At 43.8% G+C, this 22094-nt stretch overlaps 1 protein-coding gene across 1 annotated transcript in view; it reads left to right on the top strand.

The window, feature by feature from the left end:
* The window catches only part of PLXNC1 (plexin C1), a 141271-nt gene that overhangs the window by 75816 nt on the left and 43361 nt on the right, over nt 1-22094 (top strand). The window contains exons 10-20 of the mRNA XM_080811988.1: nt 1920-2059; nt 4753-4932; nt 7415-7502; nt 10053-10256; nt 10375-10560; nt 12596-12698; nt 15622-15723; nt 16048-16151; nt 19824-19862; nt 20101-20225; nt 21505-21703. Coding sequence (XP_080668114.1) covers nt 1920-2059; nt 4753-4932; nt 7415-7502; nt 10053-10256; nt 10375-10560; nt 12596-12698; nt 15622-15723; nt 16048-16151; nt 19824-19862; nt 20101-20225; nt 21505-21703 — 1470 coding nt within the window. The remainder of the gene's footprint in view (nt 1-1919; nt 2060-4752; nt 4933-7414; nt 7503-10052; nt 10257-10374; nt 10561-12595; nt 12699-15621; nt 15724-16047; nt 16152-19823; nt 19863-20100; nt 20226-21504; nt 21704-22094) is intronic.

Genomic DNA, 22094 nt, shown 5'->3' with positions numbered 1-22094 from the left:
ATACAAAGGCAGGCGATGGGCTGGATTTGGCTTGCTACAGGCAGATCCACTAGTCAGCCAACTCCTGCTCTGGTACCCACAGAGATCATGTGCCCCCACGACACCTGCTGCTGTTCTGGGGACCCCTACGTGCTCAATACATATGCGTTCACTTAGCTGTCACCGTGTCGGAGTGAAGAGTAAGCCTTTAGCCATAGAGCACACACTTGACATTTGCAAGGGATTTATCTTGAAGTCTTTGCTAATCCCCCCACTCCAAGTACCACTCCTGCAGCTAATTTCCCCCATAAAATGCAGTCAAGTATAACAGAGTAATTAAAGTGACCCTTTCAGACCCTTCATGATTCTATAAATATGGGGCGAAAGTCCTCTACTAAGTGATTAAAATAAATTCTGCCACGGAAATCAATTCTCTGTCACATGACATCATTGCTGGGATGACACAAACGGTGAATTTACCTCAACCCACAGAACCAATCCATAGTGCTAATGAGTGTTGGTGCCCGCTCTGCCATAGAGCGCCTGTGTCTGCCGAGTAGCAGAATCACACCTCCCTCTCAGCAGGAGGCTCCACCGGAACAGCCCCACAAGTCCACCGTGACAAGCATCACACCTATAAAAGAGCGGGGAACAGGAGGCTTCTTCAGGAAGCAGGTGGTAGGCAGGTGTTGGGCGTGACTGATGCTCTCCCAGTGCCATCGGTGGCCTCTTTCTGGACTGGGTCCTCCACGTGGATACCCTGGGCATTGATGGCTTAGCCAGGTTTCACATGACTCTGTGTCTCTGGCCCTGGAGGTTGTTTTCAAACATCAAGGGTGCGAGTATGAAATGCTGTCGTGCTAGAGATCTGCTGTACTTTATATTGGCAAGAATCAGAATTTTCTGTCCTGTTCTGATCACCCTGTCGTAGAAGAACACAGACACACGGGAAATGGTCTACAAAAGAACGACAAGATGATCAAAACGATAGACGGTAGGTAGCATCTGTAGGAGAAAAGTGAAAGAAATCAGAATTGTCCCATCTTTGAAAGAGAAAGTGATTCTTGCCATCAAATGAAGGCCTTTTCCTTTTAAGGAGAATTTGTCATTTTTTTTTCCTTACCTGTGTGGAACCCTTCCGTTTTGTTTTTTAGATTTTATTTATTCATTCATTCATTTATTTGAGAGAGAGAGAAAGAGAGCACGAGTCGGGGGAGAGGGAGAGAGAGAATCCCAGGCAGACTCTATGCTGAGTGCAGAGTCTGACAGGGGGCTCCATCCCATGACCCCAAGACCATGACCTGACCCAAAACCAAGAGTCAGACTCTTGAGGAAATTTTGATTAGACATTGCAAACAGAGAAGTAAGGTGTCTAAGCGTACACAAATGGGTACCGTGGAGAAGACACAATTGACCACACTGGTTTGGCCTCTTACTATTGGATATTAGGTGGCGGATTGGGTTGGTTTTCAAATAGCCCAACTGAGACAAACAAAAAGTAGGCACTGCTTTCTAGGGAATTAAACTTATCCAGAATGACATTTATTCCAGCTTAATGATAACGCTTCTTGGCCTAGCTTCAGCAGACGCCTTGTCTTTCCTTTCATGTTGTTGGATGGGGAGCCGTAAGGCACTGAGCATTTGCAAGACTCTGATGAGATCTCACCCTTCAGACAGAATGTCAGACTCTTCAACTGTATTTTCAACTGTCTTGTGAGACGAAGACTAATTGGTTTGACCTCATGCTGTCGCATGTTGAGAGACATGAATCTTCAGCACTCTTCCTTGAATTCATTGATTTCATTAAACACTGTCTGCTTGTGTTTGCAAAATGTCGTAATTTCCCAGTGATTTCTTCGAACGGCAGCACATAAACAGATTTTTTGGAACAATGCCATTTCTTAGCTTTGATCTTGTGTGTGAATCTTTATTTCCAACAGGTCTTTTACATTAAGTCCATTGAGCCACGGAAGATATCGACTTTAGGGAAAAGCAACGTGATCGTCACAGGGGCAAACTTTACCCAGGCATCCAAAATTACTATGATCCTGAAAGGAACCAGTACTTGCGAGAAGGATGTGTGAGTTGACATAATAGTCATTTATCCTTGATAATATAGTAAAAAGCTCATCCTGATGCCAGAGGCATATCATTGTGATTACGATCTTCTCAAAGAATTGCCATGTGCCAAAATGGGCCGTTGGTCTGCATATTTGATAAGACATAATTTCAAGAAGGAGAATAATTTAAACACCACATTTGAAGTTAATTGTGAGAGAATCTGTTCCCTCTTACCCCCCAAAACCTCAGAACCCACTAATTTCAGGGCCTAGCCTATTTGAGGTCTTAATTCATATCCATGAATAAAATCAAGTATTTTGAATAACAAACATGATCTTGAAAATGATCCCCTTAGGAAATCAGTTGCATACTTAGGAATTTGATGGTAAAATAGAACAGCTCTTCCAATGTATCACCCAAAGTTGAAAAAAGAAGCTTCCTGATCTGTTTTTTTCGTTATAGCCTTCTCTTTGTTGGATTGGTGTCAGGCTACATGAACTAAATGGAACATATGTTAGTAGTTAAAGAAAAAAAACCAAACTCCCCAACACAGATATCTGGTCAGTGTACCATTTAAACATCATTATTTCTGGGATTTCTTTTCCTCTAACTCATCCTTTCAGTGAAACTTTGAGAGAGAAGAGAATTTTTCAGTGTCTCCCCAACATCCTTGTGCAAATGTTACCCCCAAGAGAGAAATCATAATAATAACTCAATAGATAATTTGAGTTTTCTGCTCGTTAGCTTTTATAACTTTGAGTTAATTTGAAGTAAAAGACATCTACAATCTCTATGAACTATAACACTGAGCTCGTTCGCATCGTGGAAATGCATAGGAGCCAACGTGTTGAAGCATGATGTTTTGGTTTTTAACTACTACAACAGATTTGTATGGCGTTTTAATCTGCCATACTTATTTACTGAATTTTCTGTTTTAATTCATTTGCTGCATATCACTGCCATCCTCTTCCCCCTCCCCGCAGTAAATTTGGGATGTCTGTCATCTTGATGGAGAAAGCTGTTTGTGGGAGGCTCTGCTGTTTACCAGAATTATCAAGCACACATTAACGGCTATATCTATGCGGCATAGGCATTTTTGTGCCGTTGATCCCGGCTAAATACCTTATTGCAAAAATCTTTCATTTTGTGTAGCAAAATCTGTGAAGTTAGACACCTGCGTGTTCACCGAAAGGCAATCATCGTCACTGGAAAATAAGTCGGTGTTCAGAGCATTACCCTATTTTTGACTCTTTATGCTCTCATTTCAATTCCGAATGTGTCTTGAGATACTGCAGTTATTAGATTAAATGACTCTGAGGCCTTTCTGCGTGTAGCATTTCAGTAACCACATCAGAGTGGTGAACCCAAGTTCACAAGGAGTAAACATAATACCCAGTTAATCCTATATGGGAGTTCATGCCATAATCCCGAACTCTTTTACTATGGTATTTTTCAAATGCCTAATTATTCTGAAGGGAAAAAATACAAGAATAATAGCAGAATGACCCACATGTCCGCCTGTCTCCTTCCACAATTTGTAAACAAGTCTGGATTTTAATGATCAGCCATTTGACGATGAATTTCCTAGAGCTCGGCTCTGAATATAAAGCTTAGAATGTAAATCCGAGGTAGGGTGAATGCACACTGACTCAGATGCTTTTTGAATTTGCCTTATTGTTAGGATCTGTTATTACTACCTACAGGATATGTGCGTAAACGTTAATAGTCGTGCACGTATCCTCTAGTGTCAATAAAGTCACGTGTAGCTTAATTACACCGAGCGTTATTCGGCATAACCCAGTCTTAATGATTTTTTGCTTTACAGGGTCATTGTAGACATGACGTACAGAGGAAGTGCAGGTTGCAGAGGGAATATTCTAGAAGGCTTTGCTTTGACCCCTGAAGGGTATGGAGGGCAGGCCCTGTTGGATATCAGAAGCACCCAGGATACTTCCAAATAATTCCTTATCTGCAGCTCCTTGGGAGGCAGCTTGGCTCTGATGCTGATTGAACCCTGAGAACCCCCCGGGCTCTTGGGATGGGCTCTGGTCATGGGCTCCCTGCTCTCTGAATGGCAGAATTGTCTATCTCTGCCTAGGATGGGGTTCTAACCTGCTCTACTGGAACTTCTCTTTTTTTTAAACTTTCCATTATGGAAATTTCCAGTCATACCCAAGAGAGAAGAGTACATCGAACTTCTCTGTACTCATCCTCCAGCTTCAAAACTTAGCAACATTTTGCCCGTCTCATTTCATTTTTGGAGGGGAAGGAAGGATGGTGGCTGGGGTTTTTAGAAGCATGTCACAGACCCCATATCCTTTCCCTCACACATATCTCAGTATATGTCTCCTACAGATGAGGATAGTGCCATTCTCATGCTCAGCAAAATTAACCAGAATTCCTTAACATATCCTAGGACCACGCCCATGTTCCACTTCCTGTTAGGACTTAAGGGAAATGGTTACATCTCCTTGCCCCACTTCCATGGGAAATGCAAATAAAAACATACACATCCGCAGAAGAAAGAGGAAACCTGCCCCAGGTGATGCCCACAGTGGTCAGCGGCCCCTGATGAACCAGCAGTTGCCTCCAACTGCTGCAATAGTGGGTGGGCTGTTACAGTCCAAATAAAAGTCATACACGGTCGTGTTCAGAAGTCAACTGTGCTAAGCATCTGGGTCCTTTAAGAGTTGTTTTTCTGCCCTTTTCTAGGATACAGGTTAGCCACGTGCTAAACGACACCCATATGAAATTCTCTCTACCATCAAGCCGGAAAGAAATGAAGGACGTGTGTATCCAGTTCGATGGCGGGAACTGTACATCTGTGGGACCCTTGTCGTACATCGCTCTGCCACATTGTTCCCTCATATACCCTGCCACCACCTGGATCAGGTGCTTTCTAGATTCATATTTTTCTGTCATTGTGTGTAAAGGGGTCATGATCTCAGGGTTGTGAGCCTGCTGAAGATTCTCCCTCTGTCTCCCTCTCTCTCAAAAAAAAAGAAAAGAAAGAAAGAAAGGAAAGAAAAAGAAAGAAAGGAGTCATATGCATAAAGATCACGGATTTCACTCAAATAAAGATAGAAATAGTAGTCCTATGTAAACTCCTCTCACAGAATTCCCCTTAGGATTTATTCCTAGAAAACAAACACACACACACACACACACACACACACACACACACACACACCTGACCGGCAGTTGTCTCCTTCAAAACTGCAAGCGTGTCCTGCTTTCCTCTGAGCTATGGCTGCCAGGAAGCTCACAGCTAAGTTGTATGTCCATACTGTGGTTTCTCTTCAGATTGTATGTCTTTCACCTTTTAAAATGTTCATTCCATTGCAGTACCTACGCTTAGCCTGCATTTCTGATACAAATACATGACATCTCACTCCTGCCCATGACACAAAGCTTCTCTCTTACATCTTTCATTTTATAACCTTTCGAGTAAGCTGTTTTGAATAATTCGAGGAAATATTGGGAGCTATCTAAATGAAAAGCAGTATCTGCATTTCAAAGATCCTCCCTAAGAGAGAGATTGACATTCCAAAATAAACTCTTCCAATATATTAAAAAAAAAATTGCCTAGTTGAATTTAAATTCACATTCAGATTTTGGAATATAACCCTAAAGATATTTTCATAATAAGAGATTTCACCTAACACAGCATGAAGCTGATTTTCAAAGTACTGTCTAGATGAAAATGTAGATGAACCTTTGTTTAAAAAAAAAAAATAAGAAAGAAAGAAAAAAACAGGAGAAGAACACTTCTAGTCCAGTGTTCATATTTAAGATTAAGTCAGAGGTGGATGTCAGGGTTGGTTTCTTTTCTTGGCCTTGTAGGTAAATAAATGGTCTCTTCCCCGTGTCTTCATATGGTCTTCCCTCTATGACTGTCTGTGTCCTACCCTCCTCTTTTTATAAGGACTCCATTCATATTACTGGATTAGGGCCCACCCCAATGACCTCATTTAATCTTTAAAGACCATGTCTCCAAATACAAGGGACAGGGGATTGGGACTTCAACCGTTCTGCCCTGAACAGTGGTATGAGAAAAAAATGAACTCTCCAAACCAAGCCTCTGGCATAGAACCACCTCCACTGGGGTCTAAATCCTTTCTACAAATAAACATGAACAGTGACATGGCCCTCCCCCCATGCCGTGTGTGTTTCATCTATTAACTCAGTTTATCATCACAAAGAAAATAGCCCCTTTAGCAGAAGAGGAAACTGAGGCATAGAGCATTCCAACGACTTGCCTGGCCTCCCAGGCAGTCTGGCTCAGGCTGCTATGTGCCAAACCACCAGCATTCTGCTTTGCCATCAAATAAGAGGCTTCTTTATTATCTTTTTAATTGAAGTATCATTGACATATGATATTACAAGAGTTTCAGGTGCACAGCATAGTGATTTGATTAGCTTCTTAGTGTCCAGTCACCTGTGCTATTCTGAGCCTGGGACCCTGAGTTATGCCTGGGCCAGGATGTGGCTCTTAGGCGGCTCAGCCCCAATTTCTAGGAAGAGCAACAGGCTGGCATGAGGCCAACTCAGCCTTTCCCCCCCTTGTGACTGGGTCAGGGCCTCATGTCTTCCTTCTGCCCTACACAGATTGGCCTCCTCACGCTCACCTCGCGGTCTTGTCACCCTGGGCCTGGCTGGCACACAGAGCTGACATTCCCAGGCTCTTGTCCCCTGGAATGACCTACATGAATGGGGAGGGGGGCTAGATGAGGGCAGCCAGAGCTGGGGACAGCTGTTTATTTCACATCTAATGACCACTTGGCTTCTGTGCGATTATGTGCTGAGAATATGTGAAATCATTTGGCTTGGTTTTGGAGAGAATGGAGCTGTTATTTATACAGCCTACCAAATGGGAATTTATAGTTTTAATGTCATTTATAATTTTACCTTGTCCAAAATGTTCCCTATCTCCCTAAATAAAGTATAATTGGTAGGTTGGGAGTTTGATTTTGAAAATTGTTAGATTGAAGTATCTTAATATAGATTAAACAGCAATCAAACAAAATTCTGTTTAGTGAAACCTTTTCAGGGTATAGCCAATGATCTGATTATATGTGGCAATGTGATACAGCAAGGCTCCAAATTCTGTAAAAGAATTTGGGCATTTTCCTAGAATTAACGCCGGATCTGACCTGAATTTTTATATTTATGTATCTTAAAAACTATACGTTTGTGGCCAGTATCATTAAAAGAGCTATAGAATTGTCCCGCATTTGAAATTAAAATGTATTACTTGGCTCTCAAATGTAACTGAGTTTTATATTAAGTGTGAATAAAGTGATAGCTTTGTTCATAAATGCAAAATGCCTGCCTGTTTACTATGAAACTCTTCTTGTTGCTTTTTTCTTTGCAGTGGTGGTCAAAATATAACCATCGTGGGCAGAAATTTTGACGTAATTGACAACTTAATCATTTCACACGAGTTAAAAGGAAACATAAATGTAAGTCTTCAGCTACCTTGTAATAATAGTAATTTTCAAGGATGATTTTGTTTTCATCACACTACCGTCCCTTGGGGAGTATCTTTTATTTCTGTGACTTTACAAGCTTTTACCTGTTGGGGGACATACAGCATCTGGGCTCTAAGGGCAATATTAAGACCTTGTCCTTGCGGTGCAGTATTTCCCGTTGTGGCAAAGAGGAGAGAGAATGAGCTTGGCATGACAGGGTCTGCCGTTTCGCCATGTGGGCTTTGTAGGGAGGCACTTTAATGGGACAGTGTTTAGGAATAAGTGTGAAAATGCCTGTGAGGGGTGAGCGTGTGATGGCATTCCCATTGTGTGGACAGAGCTGAGGTTCTGAGGCCAAGTGACCTGCCCAAGTCCCCGAAATCGTGCCATGGACTCCTCCCTTTCCTGCCATTGTCTGATTTGGTCCCTTTCCTTCTGACCTGGCCTCCTTTTACCTGGCATTTTCCCCACACGGGGGTCTGGTTTCCAGCCCTTATCCACCATTAGCACCAACAGGAGGCACAGACAGGCCTTGTCCCACAAAATGATGCATTTCAGATACAGGTTGGGCGTCTGAGGGCACTCCGACCCTCTTCTCGAATGCCCTCCCCATTCTTTCTTCTCCTTTCTCTCCTTCCTTAACAAGACATGTGAGAGGAGCAGCCTCTCTGGGCCCCACCTGACCACTTCCTGCCAGAGCGGGCAGGGGCAGGTGTGCCCGTGGCCACAGACGTGGCCGTGCTTCGGACCCGTGTGGCTTGGGGCCTAGGCACAGACGGCCTTCCTGGGTCATCCTTACAGCCTCGTCATACACTCATCCGCCCCCCGACACAGCCAGAGCCAGTTCCTGGCCTCGCCTCCTATCTGGTTCTAGGCCATGTCTTCTCTATGTGAACACACACCAGTTTTTGGTTCTTCACATCGCCAGAAATTCGCATGAGAGATCCAGGGTTAGAGAGGTGTTCGGGGGAAGGAGGTGTTGTCTGTCTTGGCCCTTCGTGTCAGATCTTCCCACCTATGGCCTCTTCCTACCCTCTCTTTTCTTTTTCCTTCTTTCTTTTTTTTTTTTTTTTAAGATTTTTTTTTTTAAATTTTAGAGAGATTGAGAGAGCACATGGGGGTACAAGGCAGAGGGAGAGGGAGAGAGTCCAAAGAAGATGCCATGCTAAATGTGGAGCCCAATGTGGGGCTCAATCCCACAACCCCGAGATCATGACCTGAGCTGAAACAAGTCAGACACTTAACCAGCTGAGCCACACAGGTGCTCCCCCACCCTCTCTTTTCATCTCCGATAGTAGAAAGTAAAAAATAGGTAAACTCCCACCTGAGATTTTTTTCACAAGTCTTATTGCTCTCTTTTGTTTTTTTGTTTTTGGGTTTTTTTGTTTGTTTGTTTTGAGATTTTATCTTCAAACATCCATACCCAACATGGGGCTCAAACTCCCAGCCCCATGGTCAAGTCGCACAGCCTGCAGACTGAGCCAGCCAGGAGCTCTTACGGTTCTTCTTCAAGACCTTTGTCAACCTCCTATTTTCCAGGGGCTTTCTGTGCCCATATCTCTGCACCCCTAAAAATGACAGTATTGACATTTTTTGTGAATAAACCTGTAAAACAGGCCACACTTTCTGTGTTCTTTCCAGCCTTCATGCATTGCATTTTCATGGGGCCACATTGTCCCTCTTGCTTTTGTTTCCCTGATTTCCTGTTAGGCCTACAAAACCTTTTCCTCACTTGGGGTCAGTGATTTCTGCTAAGCGCCACAGACATTCCCTGGACGAGGAGGGACGTGGCCAGTGGTGTGCAGGTTACCGCACCCTCCCTGGAGGATGGTCCCCTCCTTGCCTGCATTTCCCAACCCACCTCGAGGACTCATGGGACACACAGACCCTGCAAAGTCTTTGGTGCCAAGCATCCCTCTTTGTCTCAGCTCCTTCTGTCTGTGCCCCTTTCTTCGTTGCATGACCCCTGGGAGCAATCACTAAGAGCATTTGCAGGGACAGCATCTAGCATCTGTGGAGTGCTGACTGTGTGCCCGGCATGATTCGAAGCATTTCTGCACATTTAATCCCATGTAATTTCACTCCCGTTTAGTTGAATGAGCCCTCATCACATTTAATTTGATTTCGGGTTCATTCAGCCCTGTAAAGGAAGGGTAGTATCACTCTCCCCATTTTGCAGATGAGAAATTAGAAGCACAGAGAGGTTCAGTTGCCTGGGTCACCTCACTCCTCCTATGCAGGGTTGGGGCTCAGGAATGAAGTTGATTTTTGTTGCTTTTTTAATTGTTTTTTTGTTTATTTGTGTTTATTTGTTTTTAAAGGTTTTATTTATTTATTTGACAGAGATTGTGAGAGAGGGAACACAAGCAGAGGGAGTGGGAGAGGGAGAAGCAGGCTTCCCACGGAGCAAGGAGCCTGATGCCGGGCTGGATTCCAGGACCCTGGGATCATGACCTGAGCCAAAGGCAGCTGCTTAACGACTCAGCCACCCAGATGCTCCAGGAATGAAGTTGTTAAAAACGCTCTTTTCTCCTCCCTCAGGTCTCTGAATATTGTGTGACAAATTCCTGCAGGTTTTTAGCCCCCAGTTTAAAGAGTTCAAAAGCACGTACGAATGTCACCGTGAAGCTGAGAGTCCAGGACACCTTCTTGGACTGCGGAAGCCTGCAGTATCTTGAGGACCCCAGGTTCACGGGGTGTCGGGTCGAACCCGAGGGGGACACAGAGCTGGAAGTGAAAATTCAAGTATGTTTCTCGCTTCCTTAGGGTGGGAGGCGACCCCACCTCAACGGGCAAGGTGTGTTTGGGTCTGTGGGTTCCCTTGGGGACCCTGATTTTTTCTTCTCCTCTTTGTTCTTCACAGAAAGAAAATGACGAGTTCAACATCTCCAAGACAGACATTGAAATCACCCTCTTCCATGGGGAAAACGAGCAATTAAATTGCAGTTTTGAAAACATTACGAGAAATCAAGATCTCACCATCATCCTTTGCAAAATCAAAGGCATCAGTAACGCAAACAGCATCGACACCTCATCCAAGAAAGTTCGTGTAAGTCATCTGACAGTCCTACCTATTGATTAGACCTTATTTGAGGCACTTGCTTGGCGACACGGGAGCCAGAATGGCATCTGTCACAGATCTCTAGCTCTTAGCTTTAAATAGCAGATAAACAAAGCTGCTATCGCAGGCACACTCACAATTCTTCCAAAATAACTGGCAGAACCCATCCATGTGCCTATTCGCATGTCAAAGCATTGAACGGACCATTGTCTATAATACTAACGAGCCTTGATAGCTTTTGTTCTAGCCATACATTTAGACAGTAGCACCTGCAAGCGGGATCTCCAGACCACGGATGAACGAGCCATTGTTCTTTTGCCAAATGTAGGGATGACATGTCTTAGCGGAAACCCAGACACTCAGAGTAGCATTCGATTCTGATGGAGACCAGATGATCTCCGGGCCATGGGCTGCTTCCTCCGTCATGGAGTCAGGCTTGCCACAGTTCTCCTCTCGACATGTTTTGAGGGGCCCATCATGGGTAAATTTATGTCCCACAATGAAGATGGGAGACCCTTGGGAACAGAAACCTATTAGAAGTCTTTCTTTATGGTGTTCATGCCATATGAGGCTCTCCACAGTCTATACCCCGCAAAAATGCTTTATGATCTGTAGTCATAAATATTGAATAAAGGTCAAGAAAAAAGAGCATCAGACTAGAGCACCCACACCCACCCCCCCACACACAAAATATGTGTTCATGTCCCAGCTGTGCCAGCTAATAGTTGCATGGCCTTAGGTAAGTCACTTGGCTTAGCTGAGCCTCCCATGGTCCATCTGTGTGGTAAAGAGGATAATCAATAATCAGTATGACAATCAATAATCAATACGATCGTCAGTAATGACAGCTGAACTCAAAAGCGCCCCCACAGGTCACACCGGTTGAGGAGAGCAACGCTAGCTATCTCTGTTCATGAAATGGTCTCTGAGTGCGTCTTCTGTGATGGGAACACAGGGAAAAAGAAAACAGACCCCCCAAGTTCTGCCTTTGTGGGGGTTACCTAAAGAGACGTGGAGCGAAGAATGTATATGAAAAATGTGTGAGGTGGTGGTGATCGCCACGGAGAAGCATAAAGCGGGGGCAGACAGTGCTGCAGGGTGTGTAGGGAGGGCAGCCAAGGTCTCTCTGGGAAGATGACATTTGAGTAAGGACCTTCAGGAGGAGAGGGAATGAGCCAGGGCCTCTCTGGGGTAGAGAGTTCTAGACCTGCAGGTTGCAAAAGTCTTGAGGCAGGAGCCTGTCTGGTGCATTTGCGAAGCAACAAGGAGGCCAGTGTGGCTAGGGCAGAGGGAGCAAGGGGGAGTATTCAAGGAGGCTGGAGAAGGAACCAAGGGAGTAGGGAGAGGTAACAGATCATTAGGAACGTGTGGGCCGGGGCACCTGAGTGGCTCAGTTGTTTAAACACCTGCCTTCAGCTCAGGTCATGATCCCAGGGTCCTGGGATTGAGTCCCCCATTGGGCTCCCTGCTTCTCCCACTACCCCTTCTCCCTGCTTGTGATCTCTGTCTCTCTCAAATAAATAAATAACATCTTGGTGGGGGGGGGAGTTAAAAAACAAAAAACAAAAAGAAAGTGCGAGCCATTGTGAGGGCTTGGCTTTGAGCTTTGGGAAGCCACTAGGGAGTTTTGGCCAGGACTGCTTTGAGCCCACTCACTCAAATGATGCATTTAGTCTTCGAGACAACTTTCTGAAGAGTCACTATCCATATCCCACTTTAGAGGTGAGGAAGGTAAGGATAAGGTAAGGCTGTGTTAAACCCCTAGGGCAAAGAGGACTCAATTCTAAAATCTCCAGGTGCAGTCCAGTGCTCCTCAACTGATATATCTGGAAACTGAGGCACAGTGAATGTTCTTGATGTGCTCAAGTTCACATAGCCAACCCATCTGAGGTGGGACTTGAATTCATATATCCCACCTAGCTTGTCACCTTTTTGTATCTTGGGGGAAATGATCTGGAGGAAAAAGTGTGTCCATAAATATGGTGCTGAACTCAATGAGTCTAATGTCATTCTGTCCCATTAGGTCAAACTGGGAAACTTGGAGCTCTACGTTGAGCAGGAAACAGTTCCTACCACTTGGTATTTTCTGATTGTCCTTCCCGTCTTGCTAGTGATTGTCATTTTTGGTAAGTGCCCTGTTCGATTTTGTCAGAGAAATGATTCCCTGGGGCCTCTCGTCAGGCCAGCAGACTCTCAGCTTTCAGGGACTGTCTGCCTCAATTAAGTACTAATGGGTGAAAACCCAAATCACAACTTTGGGAAAGGAATTACAGGTACATGTTGAGGGCTTTCTAAGCATTCTTTAGGATGCCTCATCAATACAAAGCTGGATTACAAAGGTGGCATCTTGGTATTTGAGAAACATAGTCCACTTTTCTTCCCCAATACTGTGAATCATGATGACAGATGTCCCATTTACATTATCCCGTCACAATTCCTCTGGCATTTTGGACTTTCAGGATCTGGTCATCTCCTCCTGCCTTCTCACCTCACCAAACACCACTCCCTGCTCCCACCCTAGCTCTGCTTTTCCTGGCAGAACTACCTTTTAGAAGCGTGATCTGTACCATCTATTAAAATGTCACAAGGCTCATCTGAGCACAGCAATCTCAGGGTTGTTGCTTGCTGGCTGAATCTGGCCTACCAAACTGTTTTGTTTGGCCCACACAGCATTTCTTTAACTACAAAGTAGCTGACAGCATTTTAAAATTAGGTGAGTCACCTATGTTGTATACCTGAGACCAATGTAACGTTTGTGTCCACTGTACTTCAACTAAAAAAAAATTTAAGTTGAGTCACATTTTTAAAAATATCCCTAGAAAATTTGAAAGATCTGGCTCCTTGGATCTCTACTTTTCCATAGCATCAGTTTCCGGGAGCTGAATACCAGCGGCACCGTGAGGGAGGGCATGTGGTCACTGGGGTTTTGCCACAGTCCCCACCACTCCCTGTTGTCTCCACCTGGGCCACGTGACTCACCTGCGTACCAGACCCCTGTAACCATTTCGTGCGTGACCTGGTTCTGAGCTGCTTTTCATCCAAAGTCTGTTTCCCCTTGTCCATCTCAGAAATAGAACCCCTCTCCACCAACTGAGAGAGCACTTCCCATCTGTTGATCTCACACAGGTGTTGCCTTTCTAGCACTTTCTGTTAATAGTTGCTACAGTTTCCTTCCATGCACTCCTTCATTCATCCATCCCCACACCTACTTACCTTGCGTCTGCTGAACACATGTGTTGTTGGTAACAGTGCAAGCCTCCGGAGCTAGAGAGTGTGAGGGAAGGCCCGGCCCTTTCTCCTGGTGGGTTCTCAGTCCGGAGAGGGAAAGATTTCTGTGTGTGATTAACTGGCCCGATGGAATGAATTCATTTCGCAGAGGCCCTATTTTGCCCTGTGGATGGTCATTTCAGGTATCGTCTTGTGGCTTCTTCTCACGTTGTCCACCCCTGTTCTGTAGCTGGAATCCATAATTGGGCTTGATATTTTAATAAAGTCCTGGCTGGCACTGCATTCAAGTAAGAAGATTACTTATAAATTCTAAACGCTGAGCTCTATTTTGAGAATCCGCCAGTGGTAAGCAGCTGTAGACAGCAGTCTCCCCATAAAGTCCTCTCCACTTTGTGACTTACTAGCAGCCTCTGATCTCTTCCTGTGCCGTGTGTGACTCAGCGCTCCTGTCCCCTCACTGTATTGTAGATGTTGTTTGTGCTCTTTATGGTGAGGTGGGCTCACTTTGACCCACAGCTTTGGCTCCACTGGTAGTGGCAGAGCCCTTTAAAATTCTCATCCCCTTCTTGCCATGATTCTAGGCCATCATGGGTGACCAGCAGCTTGAGCAGGTATAAAGAGTACAAGTATTTTAGCCCATCGGTCAAGTCATTAGTGAAAACACAAAGCATCCTGGCCAAGGCCTGCCGCCTTCTGAACATCCCCACTGTGGCTTCCCCAGCTGTCAGCCAACAAAAGCCCACTGCTGGGTGGGTGCCACAGCGTCACTGCCTTTCCCTGCCCTGAGCCCATGTAGCCTGAAATGTGGCCCGAAGAACGCTGACCCCAAGTCACGCTCCTGGAGGAAGAGGTTCCGTGGTCACATAAGTTTGGAAATCACTATGCACCCCATCCTTTTTTGAAGATGCACAGTGCATGTTACAGTGAAGACTGTTGACTTTGTGAAATGGTCCAGTGAAGAACTGTACTGAGTTTTGCTTCCTCCAGGATCCTTTGTATCTACGGGTCCTTCGATCATGCAGTTGCTGTTAAAGGAGGGAAACCTTTCCAGGATAATAACGTAGTTGACCGTTGTTGAATATTCTTTTTAAAAAACAACTTCTGAATGCTTTCTGTGAGTTATTTCTTGCATTCGTCTCAACATCACAGTGAGGTGTGGGCCCTTTGACAGGTAAGGCAGCCAGGCACAGAGATGCTAAGGAACTTACCCGGGGGTCACACAGCTCGTAATTGGCAGAGTGGGGATGTGAACCGAGAGTGTTCAGGGCACTGTCTCAACAGCTCAGTTAGAACCAAGACAAAGTGGGGAGGGAAGAAGCCATGTCCCAGATGCCAGGGCTCATTGTGGACCACTCCCCATGTCAGCCGACTTGATCCACGCAAGTTTGGCTTACGGAGCTCGCCGTGGATCTGCGATTTCCTTCTGCAATTGTGGCTCGACTTTATTTCTCCAGGGATGTTTAGAAACATTGAAAAAAAGAATGGAACAATATCAGCGGCCCGTGGCTGCAGGGAAAACGTGGCTTATTTCATTACTTTTCAGCCAGCTGGGATTGTTGCTTACAAGCGAGGTTATTTGATTTAGTTCTTACTTTTAAGGTGGGTGGTTTTCTGTTTCCCTTTTGCATTTCAGCATCTTCCTCTTTAGAGTGACCCCTCACTGGGACTTTTTCCCTTTATAAATTCCACCTTTTAAATGCTGTTCTTTTCTCTCTTCCTCTGTCTCTTTCTCTCTATAAAAGAAACGTCAAGGTTGGCTTCGTTTTCCTTTTTGTTTTTGAAGTTAACGTGTCAATCTGATGCTAGATTCTGTCTCCTCAGCGGCCGTGGGGGTAACCAGGCACAAATCGAAGGAGCTGAGCCGCAAACAGAGCCAACAGCTGGAGCTCCTGGAGAGTGAGCTCCGGAAAGAGATACGTGATGGTAGGCTCCAAAATTTTATTCGTGGAAAAACAAGCTTTTTTTTTTTTTTTTAAACAATCTTCTCCCCACCACCACCCCGCCCCGTTAAATGGAGCTGGCCAGAGTAACGAGAAGAACTGTTTGTATAATAGAAGACATCTGAGCGGTGGGGTCTAGGCCTGGCTCTGTGTTTATTTCAGCTCTGCTCTGCAGCCAACCAAGTAATTATCTATTGTTTCTTCTTTAATGAAAACCAAGGTCATCCTCCGTGTTAGACAAAACAGCAGAAGATCTTATCCATTGTTTGTTGAGTTAAAATATTGCTCTTGGGATTCTGTTTTGCAGGCTTTGCTGAGCTGCAGATGGATAAATTGGATGTGGTTGATAGTTTTGGAACCGTTCCCTTCCTTGACTACAAACATTTTGCTCTGAGAACTTTCTTCCCCGAGGTAAAAGAGCATTGATCATATTCCTTAAGGTTGAGTCTTGAATAATAATGAAGGAGATTGTTGCTCTCATCAAAAAACGGGTGTTTTCTTCCAAGGCAGCTGTAGATAATGTGCTTGGTATGAAATAAGGGCTTCAGTTTGAGCAGAGCAGGGAGAAGGATAATTATTAATTGGATTGATTAGGGCATAAAGCAGTGATGGGTCACTGACGATTATTCTTTGTCCAGTAACAAAAACCTAGGAGGGACGGAAGTTCAGAGTGATGATTTTTGTTTTATTTTACTACCTGTTTAGAACTGAATTTGTAGCTGGGAAGCGAGCTAGTTTATTTAAAAATCAATAAATTGTGGGCTGGCCAATTTGTTGTGTTTATCTGCATGACTTCCATTGCAGCTACTAGATTTTTCACTATTACTTCTCAATTGGAAATGAAAAGTATTGTGGGCCAGGAGGGAGGGAGGGAGACATGTATGGAATTTGAGTTGATAGCAGCCATTTTTAGCAATGTCGAGTTTTTCATGGTTCTCTCCAACAGTTGTTCTCTGCTGATCAGTCCATATCATCCTCATTTCGTAGAAATAGATGCACGAAATGATTAATGAATGCATCCTGGGACCCCCAGGAGCAGTCTCCTTTAACCCTTTGGGTTTTCATCTTGCTGTGTCCTGACGCCTCCATCTGTCTCCTACTCACTCAGCCTTCGTCCTTCACACTCCCAAGTCTTGAGCAAAGTACGCTCATCTGCCCGTCCTCACCTTCACATCCTGATTGCCCCCCGCCCACCCCGCTCACTGGTGACCACAGAGGGGCCCAAACTCTGGAACATCAACACAGATGATCGTATTTCAATCTAGACTTCTGAGCAAAGCCAGGTCAAAACAGAGCTGTATCACCTTACCTGAAGCTTCTCAGCTACATTTGGCCCGAAGCCTAGGGTTCGGAAACTCAGACACATGCAGTAAGCAATTTCCAGCTTCTCTATAATTCTAGAAGCAGACACCATGATATGTGATGCTGTGTCTGGAGGTTAGGATACCTCCATAAAACACCCACCATATAAAACACCCACTATATATATATTTTTTTTAATTTTTTTTTTGGAGGGGGGGGTCCAGGCCTTCCTATTGTAAATCAAGAAGACTACAAATAAGACTTCAGTTTTTTTGTGCTTGTAAATATACTTTTTTACACTTCTCCTCTCAGAGTGTCAGGCACCAAGGCTTGTATTTGCCCCCTCACCCACCCATTTCCACGGCAGAACACCACCGAGGGAGAAAGGTCAGTTCCCTGAATCAGGATGACTATGCAGGACATCATGAGTCCTATTTCCCAGCTATCCGAGATCCCCATTAAGAATTTAATAGCAATAAAACAACAGCGATTTCTACCATCCACACGAGGCTTGTGTGGGTTTTTACAGTTAATGATTGCCCTTGAGTGCTGAAGAGAGTCATCTGTGGCCTGAAAAAGAAATTGTCCTATCTTCTAAATTCAGTAATCAAGAGCGAGATAAGTGATGAATGCAAAAGACACTATTGTAAGTTGAGGGTTTTGAGGGAAAAAGAAAATCCCGGGGAAAAGGCTGTATTCTTTTAGAAGAGAGACACAGTTGACCCTAGAACAACACAGGTTTGAACTGCACAGGTGCGCTTATACATGGATTTTTTTCCTCAATCAAATAGTGCAGTCCTATAAGTGTATATCCTCTTCCCTGTGATTTTCTTAGTAACATTTTCTTTCTTCTAGCTTACTCTATGATAAGAATACAGTATATAATACAGAAAACATACAAAATATGTGTTGATTGGTAAGGCTTCCAGTCAGCAGCAGGCAATGTATTAGTAGTTAAGTTTTGGGGGAAAGTTACACGCCAATTTTCAACTACCCAGAGGGTCAGTGTTCCCCCCTCCCCACATTGATCGAGGGTCATCTGTAGTTGCAGGAAGCCAGACAGACTTAACTCAGGGTTCTGTGTAATCTCGAACAGCAACTGGGAAAGCCAGGAAAACTGAAGTCAGGGGGTGTCAGTAAAGGAGAGGACCAGGAAACACGGGCATCACTATCAGAACCCTAGCAAGACCTGAGTTAAAATGGACTTTATAATGAAAGATCTAGAGGATGGAGGAACATAGTCTGCGATGTCATAGATCAGGAGCCCCATTCTCTAGGCCTGGGGGTCAGCCTGGGGGTCAGCCCCATTCTCTAGGCCTGGGGGTCAGCCTGGGGGTCAGACAGAGAACTTGAGCAGTCAGCACCTACTGGACACCAGTATAGAGAACCAGAGGAAATGGTAGGTTCGCAGAGGCCGACGTATGACCCATTCCTGGCTCTGTGCCGGTTTTTGGCTCTCCACAGCCTTCCTTTTCATTGTATTGACTGCTTTGTTTTGCTGAGAATAGGAGCAGAAATAAAGGTGAGCAATGCATCCCATCTCCTAGAAGAGGGAAATTTAAATGAAAGGAGGAAGGAGCTTTAGAACACAGGGAGCTGTGGTGGCATTTCCCTATTTAAGGTCAGGAATCGATCTGTTTAAACTGTCGTCCATATGAAGTTGGTTTAGCAGAAAAATGTTAGGACCTAGAAAATGCAAACCCAGGGTATGAGTTCTCTGCATATTACTAAGGGAGAGTATGACCAAAATAGTTTGAGGTCTTCTGCTTAGGCTAACAAATTTGAAACTATAAAGCAAAAATTCTCTGCAGAAGAAATTTACTTTAATGAGGTATAAAAATAGACTAAAGTTTCAAATATTGCCCCCAAAAAAGGGGAAGAGAAAAACCTGAATGTTCATGTTTTTATTTTCATTCTGTTGACTCATTTTTACTCAGCATGCTTTTAAAATTTAATCCTTTAATTCCAAGAAGACTTATGATACATTAAAAAGGGAAACTCAAATTGAAAAGTTTATATCCAGGAGCAACGTAGCATAGCACATAAAAATAATTGTGGAAACCAGCAGGACAATAACACTGTGATCTAGTTTGCCATAAATTAGTGATAAAAGCAATACACTTGGCTGAGATAGAACTTACTGTGCACGCATTCATTTTATTTTCACACCAAGTCCAGGAGATGGGAGTTAGGAGTGTCCCCACTTTGCAGACGAGCAAAGTCAGGCACAGAGAGGTTATATAAGTTGTCCAAAGTCATGTGACCTGTAGGTGCTAAAACCAAGACTGAAACCCAAGTAATCTAGCTCCAGATTTCTAACTTTTAATTACCCCACTCACCCCATCTCCATGGCACAGTCTCTTGAGACAGTGGATACTACAAAGCTGAGATTTATAGAAACTTAGGGACACAACTCAGTATTTATCCCAAGAGGGCAAACTGCTTCAGGAGTGGTCTGCACATTTGCATAATCTTCTTTACCACTTCTTTCACTTTTGAGTCTGTTCTTTGAAAGTGGGAGATGCCTTCCTCTACCAAAACTGGAACCGATGCAATGATAACGATGCTTCTTAGAGGCTTTCAGAACTCACCGGGGCTTCTTGAGAGCTGAATAATTATTTATTATGTATTAGAGGATATAAAATGAACATAAGCCCGGGGCTCTTCAGATTAGCAAACAGAGTCTCCGCTTTATTAAAGTGGACTTGGGTATTGTAACAAAAATACACTATTCATTTCCTTTGGATGTTATGAATAATAAAAGTGTCTCCTTCCTCTCAGTCAGGTGGCTTCACACACATCTTCACTGAAGATATGCATGTAAGTCTATAAGTTTTCATTTTTAGCCCATGACTGCCTGACTTTCATAGTGTCCTCACTGTCATCATCATCTCCATTATTGAATTTTTGTGAGCTTTTTGGAATCATGGATTCAGTATTAAATAATTCATTGTCTTGGAAAACCCATTGTGGATCTACCTTCTAACTTTAAGTTTCTAACATTATATTATTATATTATTTTATATCATATCATACCATATTCATTTATTTTTTCCAGAACAGAGATGCCACTGACAAGAATGAAAGTCTCACAGCTTTGGATGCCCTGATTTGTAATAAAAGTTTCCTTGTGACTGTCATCCACACCCTTGAGAAGCAGAAGAACTTTTCAGTGAAGGACAGGTATTAGTCAATTTATTTACATTTTGAAAGTCATTAAATAGGGAAAATAAAAATGTGAGCTCCTTATTTTATTTCCAGACCACACCCTGAACTTGGTGTCCACATGCCTTGAAAACATGGATTTATCTAGAGGCTGTCTCATCAGGGTCATGAAGCCACGATAGCTCCATTTCAGGTCACATGACCCCAATACAATTTCTGTTTTGAAGACACACACACACACACATACACACACACACTCCTCCTCCTCCTCCTCCATAAAGAAAGCCCTGAAAAACCCCAACACCAAGAAAAAACGTGAGTCCTGACTTAAAAAAGCAGAAGTGTTATTTTCTATCTTTAAAACACCTAAAAATTTGGGAAAGACATTCACTTCTTGTTTACCACTCTGGCTTAAGTTTAAGAGCCGAAAACATATAAAATGTCCTGGGGTTAACACTGGTGCATGGTTTTTATGGATTGAGGACAAAGGCAGTTGACCTAAGACATTAAAAAGAACCCAGGTGCCCATAGGACAGCACCTCATTGCCCCTCAGCTTCCATGGAAATTCCCATCAGCGTCAACCTAGTCATGGCTGATTGTTAACCTCATTAACCAAGGCTCTTTGTTTATGTGGTTCTTTGTCATCTGTATACCTTGTTTTTTTCTTCTCTCTCCATTTTATTGAGATGGAATTGGCATACAGCACTGTGTAAGTTTAAGGTGTACGACACAATGATCTTCCTTGCACCTGTTGCAAAATAATGACCATAATAAGTTCAGTTAGCAACCATCATCTCATACAGATACAGGAAAAAGGGGAAAAAATCAACTTTGGGGATTTATTCTTAGAACTTTCAAATGATACAGCAGCGTTAACTGTAGTTAACAGTAGCATCTACTTATCTTGTAGCTGGAAGTTTTTGAGTTTTGTCCACCTTCCCACAATTCCCCCTCCATTCTCCACCTCCGATAACCCCAAATCTGATCCCTTTTTCCATGAACTTGGTTATTTTTCTTCTTTTTTTAGATTCCACATATAAGCGAGATCATACAGTATTTGTCTTTCTCTGACATTTTCATTTAGCATAAGGCCCACAATCCATCCACAATCCATCCGTGTTGTCACAAATGACAAGATTTCATTCTCTTGTATGGCTGAACAGTATTCTAGGGTGTGTGGGGGGGGGGGCGTGTGTGTACACAGATACCACACTTTCTTTATCCATTCATCTGCTAATGGACAGTGGGTTGTCACGATGTCTTGAGTATTGTAACCGAGGCTCTGTTTTTAAATAGGTGTCTGTTTGCCTCCTTCTTGACCATTGCACTGCAAACCAAGCTGGTCTATCTGACCAGCATCCTGGAGGTGCTGACCAGGGACTTAATGGAACAGTCCAGTAACATGCAGCCGAAACTCATGCTAAGACGCACAGAGTCTGTGGTCGAGAAACTCCTCACAAACTGGATGTCCGTCTGCCTTTCCGGTTTTCTGCGGGTAAGTGTCACCTCCCGTGGCAGGGTCAGAGGTAAGACAATAGGTGGTTATTTTTAACAGATGCTGATGTCTTTGCCAGGATAAGTCCTGAGCACTCCGTGGTGTCAGCATTTAACCTCTTGTAGACACGGTCCTTCCGAGGAGCACATGGGAGGGAAAATAAAATTGTTTTTGCTGCAACTGGCCTATGGAAATGCCGTTCATTTAGATTTTTTTTTTCTTTTTTAAACAATTTTACTGTGGTAAAAAACAACATGAAACCTACCCTCTTACCTGATTTTTAAGTGCCCCACAGCATAGGCATGACATTGTACAATAGATTTCTAGAACTTATTTATCTTGCATAACTGAAATTTTATACCATTGACTTTTGAGCCCACCCTCACATCAG

Source organism: Martes martes, assembly GCF_963455335.1.
Source record: "Martes martes genome assembly, chromosome: 8".
Classification (NCBI taxonomy): domain Eukaryota; kingdom Metazoa; phylum Chordata; class Mammalia; order Carnivora; family Mustelidae; genus Martes; species Martes martes.
This window is presented reverse-complemented; position numbering and strand designations above follow the sequence as displayed.